General features: G+C 49.2%; 1 protein-coding gene across 2 annotated transcripts in view; it reads right to left on the reverse strand.

Moving 5' to 3' along the window:
• Positions 1–21866, reverse strand: part of Galnt6 (polypeptide N-acetylgalactosaminyltransferase 6) — a 38772-nt gene extending 16906 nt beyond the window's left edge. The window contains exons 1-4 of one of the 2 annotated variants that reach the window (XM_076912107.1): positions 21791–21866; positions 11119–11351; positions 6442–7028; positions 4679–4851 (exon numbers count right to left, since the gene is read on the reverse strand). In XM_076912107.1, coding sequence (XP_076768222.1) covers positions 4679–4851; positions 6442–6932 — 664 coding nt within the window. In that variant the 5' untranslated portion in view covers positions 6933–7028; positions 11119–11351; positions 21791–21866. Of the gene's footprint in view, positions 1–4678; positions 4852–6441; positions 7029–11118; positions 11352–21786 lie in introns of both variants that reach the window. The other variant, XM_076912106.1, reaches the window with a different exon arrangement.
• Between the last annotated feature and the right edge of the window lie 5499 nt (positions 21867–27365).

The following is a 27365-nucleotide window of genomic DNA, read 5'->3' on the forward strand; positions in this document are numbered from 1 at the left end:
TCCAGGCTGGACTCAGGCTCACAGTTCTCCTGCCTCAGCCTGCTGCAATTAGGTAACTTTACTAACAATGTCTTACAGGTGCCGGGGAGTTGACTTAGTGAACGGAGGTGTTTGTTATGTGTGCCTGACAGCTGGAGAGGCAGAGCGGTGGGTAAGAACCCTTGATGCTCTGGCAGGGACTTAAATTTGGTTTCCAGAGCTCACCTCAGACAGCTCACGACTACCTGTAACACCACCTCCAACCACTTATAAAATACAAATATAAAATAGTCTTGTGTCTGTGGGTGCCACACACACACACACACACACACACACACACACACACACACACACACACAGACACATTCACGGATACTCAGCAATTAAGAGCACTTGCTGTTACTGCAGAGAACCTGGGTTTGGTTCCTAGTGCCAACATGGTGGCTCCCAACCATCCTTAACTCCAGTTCTAGGAGATACAGTGCCCCTTTCTGGCCTTCATGGGTACCAGATATGTACATGGTATACTTACATACATGCAGGCAAGGCACTCATATACATAAAAAATTTAAAAATATAAAATAGTTTTCTGTCTTTTTAACTAGAAAAGTATTTAAGCTTCAAGAAGATAGGGCAAGACGTGAAGTCTGGGCTCCGGTTCTGACTTGTGGCAAGGGATAAAAAGCCCCTCGCCAGGTACACGGTCTCCTCCTCCGAGTATAAAATACTCACATAACCATGGTTACAGGGCTGCTGTGGGGCACCTGGGCAGGAGGACAGAAAGCAGGAACACTGTCCCCCAGAGACACAGCCCTTTTGTGTGTGTAACTAGAGCCAGCTAATTTGATCAAACAGTCAGATGTGTGGGCAAGTTTATCCTATGTGGATAGACGTGCAAAGATTGGTTTTCTGTTCCCCAGTGAACAGCACTCAGTCGGAGAGACCTGGGGAAGGGCATTTCAGATAGCATGCACACCTTCCCTAGGATCACATGCAGACACGTGGCAGTGTGTGTCACTATGGGCAAGGACATCTCTCCAGTCAGGAAAATAACACACGTTCTCAAAGCGGGACCCAGAAAATGAGAGGGGCCAGCTAGAGCTCTCAGGTGAGAATTTAGAGAGGATAGAAGTGTCTTTAAGAGCGAGGGAGCGGGGCTGGAGAGATGACTCAGTGGTTAGGAATTCTGGATGCTCTTACCAAGGACCCAGGTCTGATTCCAAGTACCCTCAAGAAGACTCTCAGTCATCTGTAACTCCAGGTCCAGGGAATCTTCTGGCCTCTGAGGGCCCTGGGCACACATGGTACACAGACATACATGCAGGCAAGACACTTTACACAGAAGGAAAATGAGGAGGAGGAGAAGAGGAAGGAGAAGGAGGAAGAAGAGGGAAAGAAGAGGAAGAAATGAAGAGGGAGGAGGGGGAGGAGGAAGAGGAGGAGGAGGAAGAGGTAGAGGTGGTGGTGGTGGAAGAGGAGGAGAAAGAGGAGGAGGTGGTGGAAAAGGATGAGGAGGGGGAGGAGGGGGAGGAGGAAGAGGAGGAGGAAGAGGAGGAGGGGGAGGAGGGGGAGGAGGGGGAGGAGGAGGGGAGGAGGGGGAGGAGGAAGAAGAGGAGGAGGGGGAGGAGGGGGAGGAGGAGGAGGGGGAGGAGGGGGAGGAGGAGGAAGAGGAGGGGGAGGAGGAGGAAGAGGAGGAAGAGGAGGAGGGGGAGGAGGGGGAGGAGGAGGAAGAGGAGGAGGGGGAGGAGGGGGAGGAGGGGGAGGAGGAGGAAGAGGAGGAAGAGGAGGAGGGGGAGGAGGGGGAGGAGGAGAGAAGCCCCAGGCAAATGTAGAACAACAGATGCTGGTCATCTGGGGCTAAAGGTTCAGCCTTGATTAAGAGGCCAGAGTCACTGAAGCAAACTCTTCTGGGAAGAGGTTCCTTAGGATCATTGCACAGAAGCTGTGGTCCTGAGAAGGCCAAGGCTGTACCCTGTGCTGGCAGTTGAACTTCCTCATGTCACACAGGTGGTACTGGTTTTAAAGGCATGAAGGGTCCTGGAGAGCAGCCTAGGCTTGGCACTGTGAGAGGCCAGGGGAGGTCACTGGTGAAGGTACTGCTTCAGTGTCTGAAGCTGCCCCAGGATTGAAGGGGTCATGGAGAGAAAGAAGCTGAGGCTTGGACCAGGTCAGGGTCCTGGAATAGAGCCCCAGAGGAGGTATTGGTGAAGATACAGCTCAGTTGTGTACAGACCCCAGCATTTTCAAAATGCCAGTACCATAAGACAACCAGCAATGAGAGCTGTGGAATGGAACCAGCCTGAGCCTGTGAGAGGAGTGTGTTGTGAATGGCAGAGCTAGAGAAACAGAGCCTTTCAGAGTCCAGAAGACCATGACTTTCAGATGTCGGACAATGAGCTGTTCCCACTTCTAGACTGGGCTGAGCTTGGGCCTGATTCTTCCCTCTCAGAGTCTTTAACTCGTCTCTGATTTCTCAGAAGCCCACCACTATGACCAGTGTTGCTAGCGAGCCCCTCCCTTTCCAGACGCCTCATGGGCCTGGCACTTGCCAACCAGACTCGCTGTAACCCCGATGTTTGGGCTGTCAAGAGCCTGACTTCCCTGGGAAAATGAGAGCTCCTTGGTCAAGAGGGTTAACAGTGCTCACTCCCAGCCCCCACTTCCACCACCCCCATCCCTTGTAGCGTCGGTCCTAACCCAGGCCAAGAATGGCTGGAGGGTAGGAGAGCCAGACGCTCTCGCAGGAGCAGGAGGCATGAGCACAGGTCCCCATGATGTCTCATTTCTTTGTAGATATATCGAGCCTGGCATAAATGTCACTTCAACATGTATGTGATGGTTCATTTAGTCAGCTTGACAGAATCTAGAATCACCAAAGAGATGAGTCTCAGGGGACACCTATCAGGACCTGCTTGGTAAGGTTAACTGAAGCAGGAAGAGTCACCCACTGTGGGTGACATCATGCCCTGGCTTCCTGGATCGTAGACCATGAGCTGAGCATCGATAGGCCTCCCCTGCTCTCTGCTTCTTCTTTTTAAGGTTTATTAATTTATTATGTATACCATGTTCAGCCTACGTATATACCTGCCCACCAGAAGAGGGCACCAGACATCAATACAGATGGTTGTGAGCCACCATGTAGTTCCTGGGAATTGAACTCAGACCCTCTGGAGGAGCAGACAGTGCTCTTAACATTTGAGCCACCTCTACAGTTCCTGTTCTCTGCTTCTTGACTGGATGCTATGTGCCCAGCTGCCTACACTACAGTCCCCACCACAGTGAACCATGACCTTGAACTTAAACTCAAATTAACCCTTTCTCTCTTGAATTGCTTTTTTTTTTTTTTTTTTTTTTTTTTTTTGGAAATTTTTTTTAAAGACTTGTTTTTTTCCTGTGTACCTGGGTGTTTTGCCTGCACACATGCTTGTGTACCATGTACACGCCCACGGAGTCAGAAGAGGGCATCAGATCCCATAGAACTGGAGTTAGAGACAGTTGTGAGCTGTCATGTGGGTGCTGGAAATCGAACCTGGGACCTCTGAAGGAGCAGCCAGTGCTCTTGACAGCTGGGCCATCTCTCCAGTCTCTCCTCAGGGAGCGTTATCACAGCAACAGGAAGAGAACCTGTTTACTATGCAAAGTCCTGGGTTGGATTCCCAAATATCAATACCCACCCCCAGCCCTCTTCACCCCCTCCAATCATTTCAATCATATTTAATACAATGAGCCCTCTTCCAGGAATGCCCTCCACCTAAAGTTCCTTCCTTGGACACTCAGCCTTGAAGGGTCAGCTCCAATCCCAGTTATGAAGCAGTAATAGCCACACCAGGCAGATATAACATCTCCTGGGTGCACACTCCCACAATGCACTCTTCCTACATGCATACAGAGATGCCGGTCCTGTGGCTCTCTGTCTCATCACCCGTTTTATGCCCCTCGCCTACAATAGGAAGGAGTCAAGCATGCCTATTTGCAGGAAAGGAAAGTGGAGTCGAGAGAGGTCCAGCGCAGAGTCAGAGCTGGATTTGATTTCCCAGGGTTGGACTCTCAAGTTCCTGCCATTTCAGATTGGCTAAAGGAGCGCTCTAAACCTTCATTAGCCTCCTGGGGAACCTTTCTTTGTACCTCTTACCCACGTCCAGGTCAGAGCTGGGTACTGAATACTACGGAATTGATGTGAAGGTGAAAGTCGGTGAGCCATCTCCCCTGTTAACAATTAGAGCAGAAAGGGCTTCCCAAGGGAAGCCTTCAGGCCTAGCAGAGCTGCAGAGTTGAAAACCAGGAAGGCCCTCCCAGCCACTGCTCTCTTCTTCCCTCCCCTCCCCCTTCCGCCCTTTCTTTCCTTATTTAGCTCATGTGCCTTTTGTACACTCAAATCATAGCCCTCCGGTGGAGCTGGTAGCCTGTGTGGCTCCTGGTTCAAATTCAGGTCACCAGGCTTGGCAGCAAGCGCAGTTACTTGGCAAGCCACTTTGCTGGCCCTCTTTCACGTCTGAGTTAGGGATGCCTACGACATCACACAGGGAACTTGGAGGTCCATGCTGCTGAGTGGTGTGGATGAGTTCTGTCCTCCAGTACGGTGGCCTGCATGCTCCATCCCACCCTCTGCTGCCTTTATGACAGGGGCAATTCAAAGCCGCATGACCCACCCCTCCTCAGACCTGCCAGCCTCATCCTCCCTCAGACCCGCCAGCCTCACCCTCTGTGCTGGCATCATCCACCAGGATGATTTCCTTCAGCAAGATGGCAGGACTGGTGTGCAGGACGCTGTATACTGTGCGCAGCAGAGTGGACCAGGCTTCATTGTGGAACACAATGATCACACTGGTGGTGGGCAGTGGTGGGCAGCGCCGGAATTTCTGGTCAACACACCTGGAATGATGGACACAGCTCTCTAAGTCCCGGGGAGAGGGGTGGAGTTCCACGAGGGGAAAGGAAAGATCTCTGTCTAAAAGCTCTCCAACCATCCCCCCAACCCCCTTACCACGGAGCACGAATGCGCATGCCCGCTCACCAATCTCCATCCCACACACCACCCACCCTTGCCACTGTGCTTGGGAATAGCTGCTCATACCCTGTGGCTACATCCTCCTACCCTCCATGCAAGTAATTAGCCAGCCCCCTCCAAAACCACTCCCTGAGCTAGCTCAGTGCCCTAAGGTGATGCTCAGGCACCCCCCCCCCCCAAGTTTTGCATTTTGCTCTCAGGCCAGGTATTCCCAGAGCTGACTCACTCTGCACCTTGGACACTACATAGGACGTGATCCTGTCCAGAGGTCCCAAGAGGGCCGAGTCATTAAGGACAATTGTTCAGTTGAGGACAGTGACTGCAGTCACCATTCAGTGTGAGAAAAAGGTCCTTCGGATTCACACTTCAAATCCTTGTGATCTGACTTTGCCAACGCTGGCAACTTCCCCAATCATCTCCAGCAACCACTGCGCGACACCCGGCTATCCTGCCATCTAGACTCTGTAAGGACTCAGAGTCTTGAGTTTTAAGGACCACACAGCTAAACACCCTTTTTATTTTGTGGAGACGGGGTCTTCTACTGAAAACCAGTGTATTCACATTTGCAATCCTCCTGCCTCAGCCTCTGAAGGGCTGGGATTATAAACTTGTGATATCAGATCCAGTTTCCCTGACACCTTGATTCAGTCCTCGCCAGGAAGCTGTTGTACAGACCCACCACGGGGCTTCCTGAGCTTCCTGCCCTGGCTGCCCTTCCAACAATGTTCTTCTTTGTTGAGAAGTTCCTAATATCTCAAGCTGCTACTTATAGGGCCTTATGAAATACATGGTTCAAGACTGAGGAACCCCAGGGTCTGGGCACTAAAGAGTCATGACTTCAGTGAAGTGACTTGTTTCTTTTCTGAACTAACTCTTCAGTTGAAAGGGACAATGGCTAAGTGTGGAAGACAAAAACATCTTTTGTGGGGACACAGTGAGAGTGTAGCAGGGGACACATTAGAGGTAAGGACAGTTCTAAAATCCAAATGTGCGTCTCCCCTTCTAAAGCCAAGAATGTAAAGAGTTTCAAGCTGGAATGACTTGGTGGCCTGTGGCCTTCACATGAGGGAACCAGGGGTGTGGGAACCTTCCAGACCGGCACAGCAGCAGTCAGCAAATCTCTCTCAACAGAGGCCCAGATGGCTCGGTATCTTGAGGGCAGGGCTGCAGAAACCCAGTACCTTCCGGTGCCCTGTGCCAGATCCTGGTCTACAGCCCTGACTTCCTTTTTCTGTATCCTGTGTCCCTCCATAACTGTGTTTCAGTCTCACAGGTCCCTATAGGTCTCTGCCAGACCATAGTACTCCTGAACTCAGGGCAATTGGCCAGCAAATGAAAGGATGGCTTAAGGGAAATCCCTGGCTATTTTCACATCTGGGCGATGACCACAGCCCTCCTGGCCACACTTCTGGGAAAGCTCTGGTCTCAGAGAATCCTAAGAGTGTATTACTTACTCAGGAGGCCGGGTGTCTGGCCCCAGGGACCTCTGCAAGGAGATGCGGTCACTGGCAAAGGCATTAAAGCAGTGTTTCTTATAGCCTTCTTCCTTTTCTTGGGTCTCTAGATCGGTCCATTCTTTCTTCCGAAATGCTTTTCCATCTGCTCCAGGGCTGTTGGGATCTTGAGGTGGCCGGTCCCAGAAGGGTTTCAGCTCAGCAGAGGTATAGAACCCCGGAAGGCAGGAGTGGTTTGTGGAGATCAGGGTCTGTGGGGGTTCCGGAGCCCTGATCTGCAGCTTGGGCATGACATCTCTAAAGTTGTTCACCGCACCTAGCATGAGGTCCAGGACATGGTCCTTCTGGCCCGCTAGTGACTTTAGCCACGGTTTCTCCATAGCCTGCTCCTGGGTGCTTACATCCTTCTGTCGGATGAAGAGGAAGAGCATGAAGACGCTGCCCAGCATGGCTAGGCGCAGGGACATGTGGCGCCTTCGGAGGAACCGCATCTTCCCAACCGGGACCCCGGCAGGGTTGGCTCCGAGTCTTATGCCTCACTTTGGAAGTAGCTTGATACGCCAGGGTAGCCACACCTGGGGCTCAACCTGAGAAAAGAGGGATACAAGAAAAATTAGCCGTTTGCTGAGATAGGCAGGGAACTAGGGACTCGGGGCCTGAGCACAGCTCAGTAAAGAACGGTGGTATTTTGCCTAAATTTCCTTTTGCTATAAACTGAGATAACCGGGTCTGGGTCTCTCTTACCTGGAGGAGACAGCTTGCCACTAAAATAAAGTTCAGCTGGAACACGCTGGTCAACAATGTGGCTCAGAGGGTAGGACGGAGATGGGAACTCCATGAACCCCTACGCTTTCACCCCGGGTTGTTTTGGACTTTGAGACAGGGTTTTTTTGCTAATTAGCCTTGGCTGGCCTTCAACTCCTGACCCTCAGCCTCCTGTGTACTGGGATGAGAGGCACCACCATGTCTGGCTCACTCAGTGTGTACTGGGATGAGAGGCATGCACCACCATGTCTGGCTCACTCAGTGTGTCAGATGGACTGGTTTGTGTGACCCTGGAGGCCTGGACAAGAATGTCTAAAGCAGTGTTGATGTAAAGGGCGGCGATCTGTAATCGGCTGTGAGACAGCCATACCAGGAAGCTTCTGCAGCAGCAAAAGGAACCAACTGCCTAGCCAGGAATCGCTGCCAGAGCAGTGAGATGAACGGGCAAGCCACAGAGAGATGTGGTGTACTGCCACTTGCCAGGTTATAAAATATGGCCATGTTAAAGATGATGTTTGTGAATATAGTGTGTGATGAAGGTTTGAAGAGGCAGAATATGAAGCCAGTTTCTGAAGACAAAAATGAATCAATTAGCCAGGCCAATAGACTCTCCTGCATTTACTCAGTTACTACACACACACACACACACACACACACACACACACACACACACACACGCACACATATACACACATATGTATGCAGTTACTACACACACACACAGACACACACATATATACATACATGTATATACATACATACATATACACACATACATATATATACACAAATATACATAAATACACACATATATATACATACACACATACATACATATACACACATATACACATATATACATACATACATGTAAATACACACATACATCTATACATACATACATTTATTTATTTATTTATTTGTTTGTTTTTGTTTTGTTTGTTTATTTTTTTTTGAGACAGGGTTTCTCTGTGTAGTCCTGGCTGTCCTGGAACTCACTCTGTAGACCAGGCTGGCCTCGAACTCAGAAATCTGCCTGCCTCTGCCTCCCAAGTGCTGGGATTAAAGGCGTGCGCCACCACCGCCCGGCCTATACATACATTTAAATATACACATACATATATACACATACACACATATACACACATATTCACATACATATACACACATATACACATATATACATACATGTAAATACACATACACATATATACATATATGTCATATATACACATATATAAATATACATACACATATATACATATACACATATGTACACATGTCATATATGCATACATATACATACATACACACACATACATACATATGTTGGTTTTTTTTCCAAGACAGGGTTTCTCTGTGTAGTCCTGGCTGTTCTAGAACTCGCTCTATAGACCAAGCTGGCCTTGAACTCGGAGAGACCTGCCTGCCTCTGCCTTCAGAGGCAATTATTTGTTATTTGACAGGGTCTCATGAAATAGCTCATAGTAGCTCATAGTGATTCTCCTGTCTCCGTTCTCACGAGATGAAATTATAAGCACATGCCACTAATTCTAGCTCAGATAATTTTTTAATTGTTGTTTCCAATCTAAGGTTCGATGACGACACCTTCCAGGTAGAACTAGGCAGAGCGGGTGCATACCAGCTAGCACCCCAGTCCAGAAGGCTCAGAGGCGAGTACCTATAGAGCTTTCTGTGGGAGCTAAGGAAGTATAAAGATCACTGGCACACAGATGCTGGTGGCCAGAGACATGGCCACAGGCTCAGTTCCCCCTATTTAGAGGAGCACCTCCTGCTAGAGTTGGTACAGGATTGAGAGAGAAAACATTTCTCAGAAGTTTGTCGGTCTTATCTCTGTGCAGTTAAGTTTTCGAAATCCTTATCTCATCATCAGCCTCGTGTGACCCTTGGGTGATTTAGTTTATTCCTCTAAGCCTTGATTTCCTCATCTATAAACTGGGTGTCAGTAACAGCCAACTGGCTGGCAGTGCTGAGGATTAAGTTAGGTGAAGTTTGCAAAACCACAGCAGAGACCTGTCATCGCCTAGGCCCTTGGGTGCCTCTGCGGTTATAATCGATAAATCCCCGTGCACCTTCCCAGAGATCACCCCCAGGTACGTGTTCCTTGTCCAAAGCCATGTCATCACACCTTGGGTGTTTTTCTTAAAAGTGACTCTGGGCTGTAGTAGTAGTAACCAGCCTGGTTACTGAGAGAGTAACCCCCACCCCCCCATCCTGTATCTGCACTGAAGAAAAAAACAAGTGCTGTTATTTAACGCCACAGTGCCCTGCCTGAGTGAAGCCTGGTGTTGGGAGATCCTTGCACATGGAGGGCATAGACTCTACGGCCAGCAGTCTCAATCTGGGCTAGGGAGACAGATGGTTTCTTTCATAGCAGTATCAAAAATCAAATGAAAGGAATTCTTGTTTTGAGGTTGGAGAGACGCTCAGCCGTTAGGAGCACTAATTGCTGGGTTCTGGGTTCAGTTCCCAACACAAACATGGCAGCTGACAACCGACTGTAACTGTGGCCTCTTCTGGCCTCCAAGGGTACTGCATATACACGGTACACATTCATACAAGCAACCAAAGCACCCATACCCACACAATAATAAATACATTTTTTAAAAAAATTCTGTTTTGTATTAAGAACTGTGAGATATGTATTGATCCTGCCAATATGTGTGGAAGACCTGCTGTGTGCCAGAGGCTCTGTAGGACTAGGGAAAGGCAGGGATGGGGAAGAGCTCCCCTCAAGGAGGGCTCCATTAGTTGGGGAAGTGAAAGGGGGGGAGTCTTTGGATGGGAGGAGGAGTCTGTAGAAATGGCCAACAGAGAAGGAAGGCCAGAACATCACACTGGGAAAGCTTGGGCTAGTCACCCATGTTCAGGTGAGCTTGTCTGGACAAGCCGAGCACATTTCAAACTGGCCGGATGAAGCAGGAGGCCAAAGAGAAGCAGGGGCGGCCTGCAGGTGGAGCTGAAGCCCAGTACCGCCTTTATGCCACCTGCCCTTGAGAAATGAGGAACAGCACAGGATTTTCCAGGAAGAAGAATACAACAGCTGAGAGCCGCTGAGGTGAGCAAGGACATGGTCAGCACCTCAACCATCGGGTAAGAGGGGCCTGGAAATCTGATCCCAGGAGCCGCCATATTGAAGGCAGAGGTGGTTCCAGCAATATTTGTTTGGGTCTTAGGGTGGGACACAGGCACATGATAGGGTGTATGATGCAACCCCTTTCCCCAAGGGAGGTAAAACTCCCTAGAGAACAAGAAATGGGAGGTTTAGGAGACAACCCAGCAGTTAATACCACTGGCTACTCTGAGGAACCCAGTTTCATTCCTGGCACTCACATGACATGTCATACTGCTGTGTCTCCAGCTCTAGGGTATCTGATGCTGTGTTCCAGCCTTCACAGGCACCAGACACCCAAGGGGGTACACAGACATACATGCAGGCAAAACAGTCACACACATAAAATAAAAAGAGAAAAGAAAATGGTCCTGCAGTTCCAGCCCAGGGAGGAGTGAGCAGCAAACACTGTCTGGTACTTTGAACCTGTGCCATACCCCTCTTCAAGTCAATGGAAAGGCAACACACAGCACAGACAATCGAGAAAGGCTGGATTCCCTACAGGTCTCATGAAGGCTTCAAGGGGATCAGGACTGTGTATAGAGACATTCCCCAGGGCTGAGCTATGCTGGGGTCCAGTTCCAGAGGCTATGCTGTGCTGTGAACCTCAGTCTAGAAACTGTGCAGGCAGAGCTCTAGGGAATGGGGCAGGACTCTCGAGCCACCCTGCAGCCTATACTTCATCCATCTTTCTGTCTACTTCCCAGAAACATGGGCACAACTAGAGACACAGGCTCGGTAATACTGCCCTAAGTACCCAGAGGCAGGCCAGGACTCACCTCCTCCAGGAAGGCCTCCTGGAGTCACCGTCACTTCAGCACCCTCATCCAGGCACTGCCTGTGGGTCCCTTGTAGAGGCGGACACCTTTGTCTTTTTTATTTCCCCCAGAGAGAGAGAGACCTTGGGGTTAAACTGAAGTATTCTTGAGCATCTGCCTGCTCTCTGGATCCAATCTGGCTGTCTAAAGTGTTCTCTCTGGAACCTGCAGTTCCTCAAGGTTCTAACCACATCCTGAAATGAAACGAGACACCTGTGATTAGACTTGGCAGGAAGGGACTTGCTCTCTACAGTGTCGGCTCAGCATGACGGCAACAGGAAGACACCCCTCAAGAAACACAGTTTCACGCATACTGTAGGGCTCCGGGGTGCGCTGTGTGGGATGCAATGCCTAGAATCATGGTTAGCAAGGACCAGGAGGATGAGCCCCAACCAGCCTTGGAAAAAGAATAACCTCTAATGTAGAACTTGGTTAAGTTCAGGGCTCGATGGGATCCACCTACCAAGTCCTGCGCATGCGCATGGCCCTACTGTTCTGGCCTGTACAGCCTGGCCTTCAGGGCCACCGCGGGTGGGCTCACAGCCCTCCCTGCTGTGAGGGAGCATCCATCCCCACCTCTTTTTTCCTCCCTTGGGTCTGTCACTCATCAGCCTTTCAGAGCCAAGATGCCCCAACCCTAGTTGAGAAAGCATTCCCAGATAGAACAAACAATGGGCGGATCCACCCTTTCTCACTCGCTGCTCCAGCGAGTAGAGCCCAGGGTCTACCCAAATCCTGATTCCAACCCGTCACTGTAAAATAGCCCCAGCGTGTGGGAACCTTCACGAGAAGTCTTTAAATGGCTAGATTACGGAGGTAGGAAGGCTGGAGAGACGGTACAGCAGCTAAGCGCACGGGCTGCTCTTGCAGAAGACATAGGCTGTGTTCCCAGCACCCACATGGTGGCTCACAACTGCTCAGAACTCCAGTTCCAGGAGATCCAACACCCTCTTCTGGTCTTCAAGGGCACCAGACATACATGTAGTGCATAGACATACATGCAGGCAAAACAGTCATACGTATGAAAGTTAGGCCTAAAAAAAGGTCGTGGTGATGCATGTCTTTAATCCCAGCACTCACGAGACAAAGCCAGGTGGATCTCTAAGACCAGGACCATCCTGGTCTACATAGTGACTTCCAAGCCTGGGCCATACATAGCTCAGTGGTAGAGCACTTGCCCAGTGTGGGTCATCTTTAACTCTATAAAGACAAACAACAAACCCCAAACTACACTGCATTCCTTTATTAAATTCTCTTGGCTATTTCCTGTGGGAACAGCATGAGCTAAAGTCTCAGGGAAGCTCTTAGCTTTAGTAACTCAGAGGTGTAAACGCTACAGATTTAACAAGGGCGCTTGGGAAACTTTATTTTTGCCTTTTAGTTTATACACTTTGAGTAATCAGATTTTAATATTATTTCATCCTATTGAACATGACAAACATCACTTGATAGAATTAGAACATGGCTTAGGGATGTAGCTCAGTGGGTCAAGGGCTTGCCAAGCATGCACGAGACCCTTGGCTCTGTTCCCAGCACTGCACAAATTGGGTTCAGTGACCCTTGTAACCTCAGTACACAGGAGGTGGCAGCAGGGACCTCAAGTTCAGGTGTATTGGCTATACAGAGTTTGTAACCAGCCTGGGCTACATGAGGACCTTCAGAATTTATATTTCTAAACAAAGGTTAACTGAAGGTTAAATGATCACGTGTCTGGTACTTCTTGTCACTTCACATGCTTTAACCTTCTGATGTTGTTATGAGTATAGAACTACCATGGGACTTTTTAGGTGACCCACATGTGTGTAAGTTCCATGTCTAGTGACATGCCTTGCAGGGTGTCGTTTCTGATGTCACGTCATCTTCGGCAGAGGAATATGAGAAACTGATTATACGAAATTCATAAAACTAGAACGAAGTTATCAGATTCCCTTTATCTACCTCTCTTCGGCCTTCTTTTCTCAGTTCTGAGGAGCTAACCCCGGGCTTCGCACATGCTGGGCAAGGGCTTTTCACTAGGAAGCCACACCTCCAAGTCTGGCCTCCTGTCTCTGCTTGTTCTTCATTCTCATCTCAGCCTGCCTGTGTCAACGTGTCTCTCTCCGCTGCCAGGGACCTGGACGCCTGGACTCCAAAGGCCAGGCCATATCTCCCGTTCTATCACTGGCTAGGTCTGAAGTACCGGTTGTGTGTAGTCAGTGGTGACTGAGCCTCTTATCAGTGGAACAGGCTAGAGGGGTTAAACATTCAACACTGGCTTTGTAACGATGCTGGGTGCACTTCCTGCAAGGATTTGGGTTAGGTGGCGTTCTGCTGTTACTCTTAGCTTGCTGCCCAACTCCTATCCCGGTATCCAGTAGCCTGTTTTATGGGTATGGCTTTAGTTGGATGACCTCACTGGTGACACATAACTAGTAGCTCCCAGGAGCAGGTCCTGTCTTCAGTTCTCAGATCATTGTTATGTCCCTGGAATTCTTACCTCCCCCATGAAGACATAGAGGGACTCAGTTCTTCTGAGCGCCCCCATCCACTCCAAACCCCCTCCCTACTATCCCCTTCTCTCCAATCCCATTCAGGGATCAAATGCTTGAAGATGCTGAACCTAGGAAGAAGCAAGTGAGGTCCCGTCTCAAGTGAAAGGGAGGGTCAGCCACCCTGAACACACCCTTGCTGGCCAGGTGGCCTCTTTGTAAGTTTCTTCCTGTTTATCAAATGAACTGCACACCTCAGGGAGAGAGTAGAGACGTGGCCTCCAGGAAGGGAGCTGCCACCATGGCATCCATACAGGATATTTGCTCAAGATAATTGGCTCAATTACAGATCTCTTCAATAGCTATGGGTGGAGGCCCTCTGACCAAGTGCATAGGAGTATGGTGGAGAGGGAACAGGCTGGTTGCAAGATCCTGGAGGGGAAGTGTACTGCAAGACTGTCTGGTTAAGTGTCTGTTCCCCTCCTCTTTCTTTTTTCCCTTCTCCTCTTCCCTTCCTCTCCTCTTCTTCTTCCTTCTCTTCCTCTTCTTCTTCCTCTTCCTTCTTCTCCCCCTCCTCTTCCCCTTCTTCTTCCTCTTCTCCTCCTCTTCCTCATCCTCTTCCTCCTCTTCCTTCCCCTTCTTCCTCTTCCCCTCCTCCTCTTCTTCCTTCTTCATCCTCATCCTCTTCCTCCTTTTCCTTCCCCTCTTCTTCCTTTCCTCTCCCTCTTCTTCCTCTTCCCCTCCTCATCCTCCTCCTCTTCCTCTTCTTGATCCTCACCCTCTTCCTCTTTCCCCTCTTCTTCCTCTTCCCCTCCTCATCCTCCTTCTCTTTCTCTTCTTCCTCATCCTCTTCCCCCTTTCCCCCTCTTCCTTTTCCTCCCCCTCCTTCACTGACACTTTCTTGTCATCAGGCCCACTAGCCTGATCTCTCCTGTAGTCATAATACCAAAAGACCATCGAATAATCTCCAAATCTCCCTGCCCCTGGGATGCCTGTGTAACCACAGGATGATGGGACGTTCACACTCCCTGACCAGTGACTTATATTTTCATGGACCAGCTCTACAGTAATGCAGCTTACTCTCCAGAAGAATGAGATAAAAGCTATTTCAGTAGCCAGTCCATCAAAATGCCCTCACCACCAGCACACCTAGGTTCATTTTAAGTTTACGGAAGATGTTGAACTGCGGTTATCCAAACATTTTCTACTGAAAACCCAACAGGATTTCCTCAATGCTGTGTAACTGTATCCGTGTTTGGCATGCAAAGGTGTTTCTTACTTCTTTGTTGTCTTATCCCCAAGCAAAAGTCACTACAAATCAAGATGACAGGCAGCTAGAGAGGAGGTTTGTCTGCAGGGACCCTGCTACGTTAGGTACCTGTACTTTTGTTTATGCCCAGGACTCCAGGGAGGGCCTCTGTAACCTCCCAGGGCTTGAAGGAAGGTACAAAGGGAATCTGAACTGAGTTTTGTCATCCATTGGCTGGTGGGGGTAGGGACGAGACAGGCTGTGGGTCATGGGAAAGATGGTCCTAACGGCTGGGGCTATCTCCAGAGGATGGGGAGCTGAGCTTGGGCACCCAGGATGGCTGGGAACATCCCCTCCATAGCCCTCAGGCCTACGTGCTGCCAACCAAGCCTACTAATCTTTTTTTTTTTTTTTTTTTTTTTTTTTTCCCGAGACAGGGTTTCTCTGTATAGCCCTGGCTGTCCTGGAACTCACTCTGTAGACCAGGCTGGCCTCGAACTCAGAAATCCGCCTGTCTCTGCCTCCCAAGTGCTGGGATTAAAGGCGTGCGCCACCACTGCCCGGCCAAGCCTACTAATCTGAGCAGTTGCCTACAGCTTCCAGCAACACTGGAATCCACCAAGTGCCCCTAATCCCCGGTCCTCTCCAACATCTGTTGTGTTCAATCCCTTCTCAGTATCAAGGTTACCAAGCCCACTCCCACGCCCTGCAGATTATGCCTTGCCTCCTGGGTTGGTGGTGTCGTGTGTGTCTCTGTGTGTGTATATCTGTGTATCTCTGTCTGTGTGTGTCTGTGTACCTATGGATCTGTGTGTGTCATCTGTGTGTGGTGTCTGTGTGTTTCTTCTGTATCTCTGTGTGTGTCTATGTGTGCGTGTGTGTGTATCTGGGTGTCTGTATGTTTATGGTATGTGTCTGTGTGTGATGTCTCTGTGTATGTCTGTGTGTCTATGTGTCTATATCTGGGTGTCTATGTCTCTCTGTGTGTCTATGTGTCTATATCAGGGTATCTGTATCTGTGTGTGTGTCTATGTGTGTGTATCTGTGTGTCTGTGTGTGTATGTCTATGGTGTGTGTGTCTGTGTGTGGTGTCTTTGTGTGTGCCTGTGTGTCTGTCTCTGTGTGTCTATGTATCTATGTGTATGTCTATGCATCTATATCTGGGTGTCTGTGTCTTTGTGTGTATCTGTGTGTGTATGTCTGTGTGGTGTCTGTGTGTGTCAGTGTTCCATGTGCCCTTCCTCTCCACTCAAAATTGTCATCAAACTGTCCCTGCCTTACTGAGCCCCTGGAGAATGAGAGGTAGTGTCCCTTTGCTTTGGGCATCTGTACTTCGTGATCAGCAAAGGTCTGCTTATGTTCCTTTAGGCTAAGGCTATTATTTAACTGTGGCAAAGTCAGCCAGTAGCCAGCATCCTGTCTGAGCTCACCTTCCAGCCTAGCCAGATGCTTGGCATGGCTGTCTTGCCCTTCTTAAGGTATCAACAAAGCAAAACAAAATAGTCTAAATTCTTACTCTTTTTGCAAGAAGCCTTCCGAGGCTGAAGAGACGGCTCAGCTGTTAAGAGCAGTCACTGCTCTCACAGAGAACCAACTTCAGTTCCCAGCCTTGGCATCTGATAGGTCATATGAGTGTGAACTGAGGCTGCAGTTCTCTCTCTCTCTCTCTCTCTCTCTCTCTCTCTCTCTCTCTCTCTCTCTCACACACACACACACACACACACTGAAAATTAAATTTAAAAAAATAAAATAATGTTTTCGTAGAAGGACATGGTAGCCACACCTGTATCCTCAACTCTTGGAAGATGTAGATGGAGGGTTTGGGGTTCAGGTCAGGGGCTGGAGAGGCAGCTCAGTGCTTAAGAGCGTCTGCTGCTCTTGCAGAGGACAAGGTGGTTCACAACTCCCTGTGGAATCCAGTCCCATAGATCCAGTGCCCTCTGCAGACCTCTGTGGGCACCAGGCATGCAGAGTACACATACATGATCGCAGGCAAGAACATTCACATACATAAGAGAAAACACATGGATTTAAAAAAGAAAATTTAGAGAGTTCAAGGTCACCTTCAGTTACATGGAGAATTTGAGCAACGCTAAGCTCAAGGGAACCCTGTTTCTAAAAACCAAAGAGAAGATGGTTTTCTGCGCTAAGGTGTGTCGCCACCCCCAGGAGTGGGTGTGCAGCTTTCTTCCAAAAGCTGATGGCTCCCCAGGCTTTCTCCACATGGGACTTTCCCACTAGGTTCGTGGAGAACAAGCCCAGACGTGGAGATCCTGTTTCCCATTCTTCCTCCACCCTTAAGTCCTGTTTCTCAAGCTTCTGCATCTAGAATACTTGCTCTGACTGTTTGGCCAGCTTCCCACCCCCAAGGTGTATGTTCCTCTGCACAGAGCTGCATGGTGTACATGTGTGTGGGTAGTCTTCATGTGTGGGGGTAGTATGTGTGTGGGGGTAGTATGTGTGTGTGTGTGTGTAGTATGGATGTTTGTGGGATAGTATGTGTGTGTGGGTAGTATGTGTGTGTAGATAGTATGTATGTGGGGGGTAGTATGTGTGTATGGTGCAGTGTGTATATGTGGTGTATGTGATGTTATGCATGGTGGTGTGCATGTATGTGTGTGGTGTGCATGTATGTGTGTGGTGTGTGTGCTATGCATATGTATCTGTGGTGTGTGCACACATGTGTGTGTAAATGTGGGTAGTGTGTGTATGTATTTGTGGTGTGTCTGTGTATAGCATATGTGTGTATGTGTGATGTGTGAATATGTGTGCACACATGTGTATGTGAGTACATGGAGGTGTTCATGTGTGGAGTGTGTGTATGTGTGATGTGTGTGTGTGCATGTGGGGTGTGTGTGTATATGTGTATGGTGTGTGGTGTGTGTGAGTGTGTGGGGTGTTTGTGTGTGGAGTATGTGTATGTATGTGTATAAGCATGTGTATGTGTGAGTATGTGGGGTGTGAGTGTGTGGAGTGTGTGTGTGCATGTGTGTGGTGTGTTTGAGTATAAGAGGTGGAGTCTGTATGTGTGCATGTGTGGTGTGTATGTGTGCATGTGTGGTGTGTATGTGTGCATGTGTGGTGTGTATGTGTGCATGTGTGGTATGTATGTGTGGTATGTGTGTGTGTGTGTGTGTGTGGTATGTATGTGTGGTATGTGTGTGTGTGTGTGTGTGTGTGTATGTGTGGTATGTGTGGTGTGTGTGTGTGTGGTATGTGTGTGTGTGTGTGTGTGGTGTGTGTGTGTGTGTGTGGTGTGTGTGTGTGTGTGGTGTGTGTGTGTGTGTGTGTATGTGTGCATGTGTGGTATGTATGTGTGTGTGTGTGTGTGTGTATGTGTGGTATGTATGTGTGGTATGTGTGTGTGTGTGTGGTGTGTGTGTGTGTGTGTGTGTATGTATGTGTGTGTGTGTGTGTGTGGTATGTGTGTGGTGTGTGTGTATGTGTGTGTGTGTGTATGTGTGGTATGTATGTGTGGTATGTGTGTGTGTGGTGTGTGTGTGTGTGTATGTATGTGTGTGTGCGTGTGTGTGTGTGTATGTGTGTGTGTGTGTGTGGTATGTGTGGTGTGTGTGTGTATGTGTGGTGTGTGTGGTATGTGTGTGTGTGTGTGTGTGTGTGTATGTGTGGTATGTATGTGTGGTATGTGTGTGTGTGTGTGTGTGTGTGTGTGTGTATGTGTGTGTATGTGTGGTGTGTGTGTGTGTGTGTGTGTGTATGTGTGGTATGTGTGTGTGGTATGTGTGTGTGTGTGTGGTGTGTGTGTGTGTGTGTGTATGTATGTGTGTGTGTGTGTGTGTGTGTGTATGTGTGGTATGTATGTGTGGTATGTGTGTGTATGTGTGGTGTGTGTGTGTGTGTGTATGTGTGGTATGTATGTGTGGTATGTGTGTGTGTGTGTGGTGTGTGTGTGTGTGTATGTATGTGTGTGTGTGTGTGTATGTGTGTGTGTGGTATGTGTGGTGTGTGTGTGTGTGTGTATGTGTGGTGTGTGTGGTATGTGTGTGTGTGTGTGTGTGGTGTGTGTGTGTGTGTGTATGTGTGGTATGTATGTGTGTGTGTGTGTGTGTGTGTGTGTGTATGTGTGGTGTGTGTGTGTGTGTGTATGTGTGGTGTGTGGTATGTGTGGTGTGTGTGTGTGTGTGTGTGTGTGGTATGTGTGTGTGTGTGTGGTGTGTGTGTGTGTGTATGTGTGTGTGTGGTGTGTGTGTGTGTGTGTGTGTGTGTGTGTACTCACTTCCTTCCCTATCTGTCCTTTGTTTGCCATTAGGTGCAGAGCTTAGTTAGGGTAAGGACAGAGTTTTTCACGCACATCTCTCCCTCGGACTCAGGGCCAGTCTGGGCTGGTACTGGAGAATGACCTGATGCCACAGAGCTCTCAGGTGGCAGCAGAGTCGTTCTCAAAGCCCTTTTCTCCCTGGGTTGAAGCCATCCCTGTTTACCACGCAAGCCTTTCCCCAGCACAATCACAGCATTGAGATACACACAGAGACAGGCACTGCCCTGCACTCGACCTCTTGCTGATTCAAAGCCTCGCTCAGCCCGTCCACTGGGAACGGACATTTTGGGCCTTTCCAGAAGAAAGGCTGAGGCTGCCGGATGAGCCAAGCTCGCCTAAGCTCTGGCACAGCCGTCGCTGGGTTCCTCTGGCACTGAACACTTAGTAGGGTTCTCAGCCCCACTTCCAGAGCTGGAGATGATGGGCTATGTCCATCAGACGGGGGCAGGAGGGTAGTGTTTAGGGCAATATTACCTTACATTTGGATTTTCAAGAAAAAAATCATTGGCAATAAGGACGCAGACAATAATTGATGCTGATTGATGTCTGTCACCCAGACTCACATCAGACACCCTCATCCTCCTGAGTAGCTGGGCTGTGGTGGTGACACACTCATTTTGTCTGAGCACTTGTGGGGCAGAGGCAGGCAGATCTCTGTGAGCAGGAACTCGGCCTGGTCTACAAAGTGAATTTGAGGCCAGCCTGGTCTACAGAGTGAGTTCCAGGACAGCCAGGGATATGTAGAGAGACCCTGTCTCAATACACAAAGATGTGTGAGTGCATGGAGTTGTTCATGTGTGGAGTGTGTGTATGTGTGTAGTGTATGTGTGTATAAAAAAAAAAAAACTCACCCAAGTTATATTTTCTGTTTTGTTTGGTCTTAGCTTTGGCTTTGAGACAGAATCTCATATAGCCCAGGCTGGCCTCAAACTTGCCATATAGCCAAGGATAATCTTGAACTTTTGGTTCTCCTGCTCCCACCTCCCAAGTGTTGGCATTACAGGCACTTGTCACCGTGCCCAGTTTATCCGATGCTGGAGACTGGACCCAGAGCCTTATGCACGCTAGGCAAACTCTCAGCTAACTGAGCCACACACCCAACTCCAGAAACCGAAGTTCAGGGAGGCTGGCTCTTCCATGTGCACACAGCTAGGCAAGACCAGAGGCTGGACCCACACCCAGGCTCGTCCGTCCAAAGCCATGACACGTCCACGTTCACTTAGTCCCTAAAGCCTTTGCACCTTCTCATTTGCTCCCCGCCCTGCAGTGTTTATGTTGTGGCCGAGGCTCTGCAGCCACATTAGTGGCAGAGCTGAGTCAGCCACCTGCAGTCTTCATTACACACCACAGCCTTCCATGAACAGCTCTCAGCTGAGGGCCGGCCCTCCCAAGATGACTTCTGTTCTCGCAGAGCAAATGGGACTCAGCCTATGGTTAGATCTCCTGTCCGGGTTTCTCCTGGTTGAATGGGGACGAAGACAATTCTGATCTCAGAGGGCACCTGACACCCACGGGGCCTCCCTTTCGCTGGGCTCCTCTGTGTGCTGAAGGCAGTGACAGCTGTGGGCAGTAATTACTCAGCAGCCAGCTTCCTTCAGTTCCACTTAATGTGGGTTCTGGTATCCCCACCTCTGGGTTCCTTAAAGCACATAGAGTCCGAGAGGACACAGAGCTGGGGTACGCCGGCGATGGTACAGGCTGCCCTCAGATAATTTGAATGAGGTGTATTTCAAAACCTTGATCTAGTCATCGTATGAATTTGCCTATCTCATCCTTCTTAGCTTTTCTCTGACGAGTAGTGACACAGCCCTCCAGTCTGGAGAGCAGGGACTATGTAATACACACACACACACCTTCGGTGAAGCGAACTAACCCTGGAAGCTCTTTGGTGTGTCTGTCATTAACCTCAGTCATTGTAAGGATGAGCTCAGAGTGCAACCTTACAGCTCTCCCTGGGACCACTGTGGAAGTTACTGCTCAAGACAGGGGGTTCCTTTTTGAATTTTGAGGCAAGCAATCGCCAGCAGTGTCCACACAAGCAGGCGAGCCCTCTCTGCAGTGGTCTGGAGTCTCTGGATGACTGGCCCCTGGGCAAGTAGCAAGAGGATTCTCCTTTCTGTCATCACGAGGAAGGGAGAATCAGGAAGTTGGTGACAGTCACAGTCATACATGCTACATAATACCACAGAACTCCGTTCACCACTCCTCAAAAGCGCCAAGCATCGGAGATCAATCAGGAGAGGGCACTGAGGGGCCCCCACCAACGAGGCTTCTCCTGATTTGTCCCTTCTGCTCAGGAGTGATATGGCAGGAAGGAGTCCCAACGCTTGGGCACACGAGGTGGTCCAGTCTGGGGAGGCGCACGGTAGGCGCCAGGGCGAGCGCGAGGGAAAGAGGGAGTCAGGAGCTCCCCGTTCGCCCCTCAGTTTCTCAACCGCAAAGGTGAAGGGGTCCCACCGAGGGGGGCGCTAGATGCCACCGCGCGAGGCGCAGGGCGTGGGGGATGAGTCTGGCTCGGCTCCTTTATCTCATTGCAAGGGGTCGGGAAAGGAGACGGCGGGGAGGGAGTCCCCGAGGAGCACGGGGCTGCCGGGTCCGAGGGCACCACAGGGTCGCGTCCCGCTGCTGCTTACCTACCGCGCTGAGGCCGAGCTGCCGCCGCCGCCGCCGCCGAGCTGCTCGTGGGTTTCCCGACGGGGCGGCCGGGGAGGGCGGGTCCGGGGCGGGTCCTGTGGAGGATGACGCCCCGCCCCTCTCGGGCAGGTGTTGAGACTCCGCTCACGCCCCGGGCTCACATTGGGTGCAAGGTCAGAGGCCAGACCGCATCGCAGGGCAGCTCCACCCCAGGCCCCCGCCACCCCAGGCCACCGGCACCGCAGGGCGAGGGCAGCGAGCCACCGTGTGCAGCGTGCTGGCTCGGTGGCCGAGGGGCTGCGGAGCCCAGAGCCCGAGGCCAGCAGCGCGGGAAGTGCTGGGCCGCGGCGAGCCCCGAGGCTCCGTCCGGGGCGTCTGAGGTTGTGAACAGATAACTTCCCCTCCCACCCAACTGCCTTGGCAAGTGCGGGGTCTCACCCAGCCAAACCCCAGTCCGAACTCCTGCTACTCGAGGGTAGAGTTGGTGGGACGCGGATAACAACCGCTGCAGAGTGCATCTCAGAAATGAGATGGTTGAAATGTGGTTAGAAATGCAGATCCTGAGACAGGCTGCTTGGCACACTCCTAAAATCCTAGCTCTGGAAGGCTGAGGCAGGAGGATCTTGAGTTCCAGGTCAACCTGAGCTTCATAAGAGATCACGTCTCAATATAAATAAATATTATATTTATTATTTAATTAAAATTTATATTTAATTAAAATTATAAACAAACAAACAAACAAATAAATAATAATTACTTAAACCCATATCTGATTCTGAGTCGTCCTGCCACCGGGACAGAGGCTGCTCATAGCTTCTAGGCTACCATCCTGACGTAATTAATTTCCTGGGTCCTTATCCTAGTAAAACGGGAGTCGAATGAGTAACTCCGAATACCTGGTGATTTGGAAACTTTTCGTGTGTTTTTAAAGAAGGGTTTTATTTATTCATTTATCTGTGTGTGTGGCCCTCTAAGCACACAGCCAGAAAATATAAAACCCCTCAGAGCTGAAGTGAGAGAGGCAGATGCCCGGCTTTACAGAGGTAATGGGATCTGAACCCCGGTCTATAAAGCGGTGAGCAGCAGGTGCTCTTTGCCGATAAACCCTCTCTCCAGCCCTCATGCGTGTCTTGTGAGAAAGAGTCTCAAGTGGACAAAGCTAGTCTTGAACTTCCTACATAGTATAGTTGAGTTTGGGCTTTTATTTTTCTTCTATTTTATTAGGTTCTTATATTTCTACTTCCCAACTTTTATTACACCCCCCCCCCCCCAACAGTAGGTTGGAAAGAAAGAAGGTTAGATGAGAAAGAAAGAGGATAATAGGCTACTTTTTTTTTTTTTTTGTTTTTTTTTTGTTTTTTTTTGGTTTTTCGAGACAGGGTTTCTTTGTATAGCCCTGGCTGTCCTGGAACTCACTCTGTAGACCAGGCTAGCCTTGAACTCAGAAATCCACCTGCCTCTGCCTCCCAAGTGCTGGGATTAAAGGTGTGTGCCACCACTGCCTGACTATAGGCTACTTTCTAATGATTAGGTGTTGGGTTCTTTGGGGCAAGTTTTATGGATATATATATATATATATATATATATTCACATAATATAACTGGGTTTTTTAAGAAACCAAAGTTCCCCTACAGTTGAGGATGACCTTGTGCTCCTGATCCTCTGGCCTCTGCCTCTGCAGATCTGAGATTACAGAAGTGTACCATGATACCCAACTTCAGATGCTTTTTTTTTCCCTGGTAGACGTTGGTGCTTATGATCCCAGCATTTGGGAAGCTACTGCAGGTGGATCTGGAGTTGCAGACAACCACAGGGAAAGGCAGCTTGAGCCGAATATTGATATTCTGCCACACACAAAAAAAAAGGAAAAACATTGGAATGCTGGTGATCTTTCTGCCTTGGTTGATGTTAATGTGGTTTTGCATTTTTAGGTCTCTAAGACTCAGGGGCCAGGAGCTAACACCCCATGGTTGAGTTCTCAGAGGGGACCAGAGGCATTCTGGGAAGGCCAGCAGATCACAGGGGAAGCTTACCTAGCTTACTCACTTAGGGGAAGGGCGACACTTTGCCAGGAATAGAAAGGAGGTGTTGCACATTCTTGACTTAACAACAACCCCCCTCTAGTGGTTCATGAGCACCCCCCCCCATCCCCTCACACTGGAGACAAGGACTGAGGGCTCAAACTTCTACAGTGCTTGTCCCGGTCATCTTTGTGGCTCCTGTGCAGACTCTTGGGGTTCACTTGTCTTCCACAATTCGATGGCTCAGGATCACCAACAATCCTGCTGTGGATAATGGGAATGCTGCCTTCCTTTCTTTTCCCTTGGGTGTGAGACTCCGTGTGTTGACCTTTGCCCCCAGCTTCCTTTCACTTAGCTCTTTGACCTTCAGCGCTGTGTGATCTTAGGTCCCAGCTTGACCTGCGGGACCTCAGACTGCACCAGGGTAGGCTCATGACCTCTGACTTTCTTTGCCTTGGAGCTTGAAAGACACTGTTTGGCTTTTCAAGAAGGAGTACCAGCCAATATGTGTACCTTAAATTCTGAAGCTATTTTTAACGAGTTTACTTTAGGAATAAGACCTTGGTTAGCATTTATTAATTGTGGAAAACAAAAGGTTCATTATGACACTTCATACACGTCTATAATATACTTTGATCATTTTTATTCTGTTTTCTTTTTATGATTTGTGTGTGTGTGCTGTCTGTCATCTATCTATCTATCTATCTATCTATCTATCTATCTATCTATCTATCTATCTGAGACCGAGTCTATGTAACCCCAACTGTCTGGGAATTCACTATGTAGACCAGGCTGACCTCAAACTCAGAGATCCACCTGCCTCTACCTCTCTAGTGTGGAGATTAAGGTGTGAGCCACACCCCTCCTTCATTTTTGCTTTTCAAGAAAGGGTCTCCTGTAGCTAGATAAGCTGGTCTTAAACTTAGAACAATCCTCGTGCGTCAGCCTCTCAAGTGCTGGGATTAGACAGATGAACCACCATGCCAGACTGTGATTTTAAATGTGACTTAGGGCTTCATAATGACTAGCTGTCTAATTTGGAGGTGCGTGCTATAGACTTATCCCTTACATACGGTGTTCTCTCCTCGCAGAGGTTGGTTAGAGCTCCCTCCCCACCGCTTGGGAAGGTTCTGAGGTACCGCAGAGCAGAAGGGGCCAGCCTGGCCTCCGCTGGTGGCCGTTCACTTAAAATTTGGCTCTCCATAATTGAACATGGTGACGCATACCTCCAATCCAAGCAGCTGGGTAAAGGAAAGTGGAGGATCAGGGTTCAAGGCCACTGTTGTTGCTTCCCAAAGTTGTCCTTGATTTCCACACAAGTACCCACACTCACTCACACTCACTCACACTCACGGTGCTAACAAATAAGATAGAAGAACATGATTTCTGTTAAATGACAAGTTTATATATGTGCGTGGTAAGGGGGAAATCAGGCACCAGGCCAAGATGCCTCCCATCATGCCGTCCAACTCCTGACGTCATCCACGCATGCTCACAACCATCTCACCGGTCATCAGGTACTTCTGAGGGACAGGCTCGGATTCGTTGTCTTCCCTCCCACACAGGCTGCTGTTTGTTGCTCTATCATTTAGGTTCTGGTTTGGGGTGCACTTCCCGTCTCAGCTTTTTCAAGGGGCTTCCCCACCGTAGCGCAGGAAGTTCAGTGAAGAGCAGATCTGTTGAAGCGGAGAGACAAGGCAGCTTTGTGAGCTGGTGACGTCAGTTCTGCCCCTTATCCTCCCTTCCTCCCACTCTCAGGCCCTGGAGAGAGACAGCGGCTTCTGATTGTAGCAGACGCAGGGAAGGGCTGGCCTCTTATCAGGGAACGCTTGTGGGGACCTGGTGAGGTGCCTCCGTGGGGGAAAAGCACAAACCCAATGAGCTGAGTTTGATCCCCGGATGCCACACTGGTGTAGGCCAGAAATCCCAGAAGAATCCTGATGATTAGGTGTCAGGAGTGAGGACTGGAGAGATGGCTTAGCAGTGAAGGGCACTGACTGCTCTTCCAGACGAACGGAGTTCAAATCCTGGCACCTACATGGCAGCTCACAATTGTCTTTGACTCCAAGATCTGACATACCCACATAGATGTACTTGCAGGCAAAACACCAATGCACGTTAGATACTGGGTAAATAAATTTTTAAAAAAGTCAGGAGGCTAAAGGTCTTCTTGACTACAAAGTGAGTCTGAGGCCAGCCATTGGTACAAAACTTGTCTCAGAACACCAGAAACAAGCCAAACAAACCCAAAAATCTGAAGCCAGTGGTGTGTACTGTAAGCCTCTGGGAGTTGGAAACAGGAGAGAAGATCCTGAGTCCTCAGCTACATTCCAGGCCAGACTTGGGAACATGAGACCCTATCTCAAACAAACCAAAACCCAACTCTAAAAACAACAACCGAAAATCAAAACCAAGGCCACTTAAAAAACAAACAAACAAACAACCCCCCCCCCCCCAAAAAAAAAAAATCCGGCAATGTGTTTAGTCTCTGGTTAATAATGAACATTGCCCTCCAATTGTTGGTGGCTTCTTCCTTCCTTCCTTTCTTTAGTTAAAGATTTTTTTTTGTTATTGTTTTTGCTGCTTTGAAATTGGGTTTGTTTGTTTTTGTTTTTTTTATGTTTATTTATTTTATGTATGTGAGTACACTGTCGCTGTCTTCAGACACACCAGAAGAGAGCATTGGATCCCATTACAGATGGTTATGAGCCACCATGCGGTTGCTGGGAATTGAACTCAGGACCTCCGGAAGAGCAGTCAGTGCTCTTAACCACTGAGCCATCTCTCCAGCCCCTGAAATAGGGTTTTTACATACAGCTCAAGCTGGCCTAGTGCTGCTGTGGGGTATCCACCAGAGATGACTGCACAGACACAGTTTAAACAACAACAACAACAAAAATCTATTAGCCAACCCAGGGCCATGACAATACTGGGTGCTTGGGATCCCAGTGTAGCTCTGAATCTTTCTCAGGGTGAGCTTTTAAACATAAAACCCACATTCTGTTGACATACTAGAGTTAGCAAGAACGGTTAGCCAGAAGCAGAACTACAGAAGCCAAAAAGCAAGGTCAGTACATTTAGAGACTTTCCCAGAGCTATGGGCTTTGGAGGGTTAGGCCTCTGTTTTAGGTTTGGCAGGTGGTGCTGTCTATAAGCTGAGTTTTACCCCCCTGGATAATATACTTCCATCACGGTGTCAATTGTGCTAAGGTCTGGGGGCCTTGTCACAGAGCTACATCCTCCTGCCTCAAACAGTAGTATTATAGGTGGGCAACACTCTTTAAGTCTGCCTGTGTGAAGTATAGGAACACAGAGAGTCAAAGACAGGCAAGCCTTTGCTCTTTTCTAGACCCCGGTGGTCAGACTGGGGGAGCCTGATGGGTGTGAAGGAGTCCTGCCTGGGGAGAGGTCAGGAACAGAGTATATCAAATAAAATATTTGTCTTAGGTGGAAAATTTAGGGAGCAAACTACTCAATAATCAAGAGAAACGTGTGTGTTTGTGTATAAGAGAGACAAGGTTTTAAGCAGCTTAGGTTGACCTAGAATTCATTATTTA

Source organism: Arvicanthis niloticus, chromosome 13 (genome assembly GCF_011762505.2).
Source record: "Arvicanthis niloticus isolate mArvNil1 chromosome 13, mArvNil1.pat.X, whole genome shotgun sequence".
Classification (NCBI taxonomy): Eukaryota; Metazoa; Chordata; class Mammalia; order Rodentia; family Muridae; genus Arvicanthis; species Arvicanthis niloticus.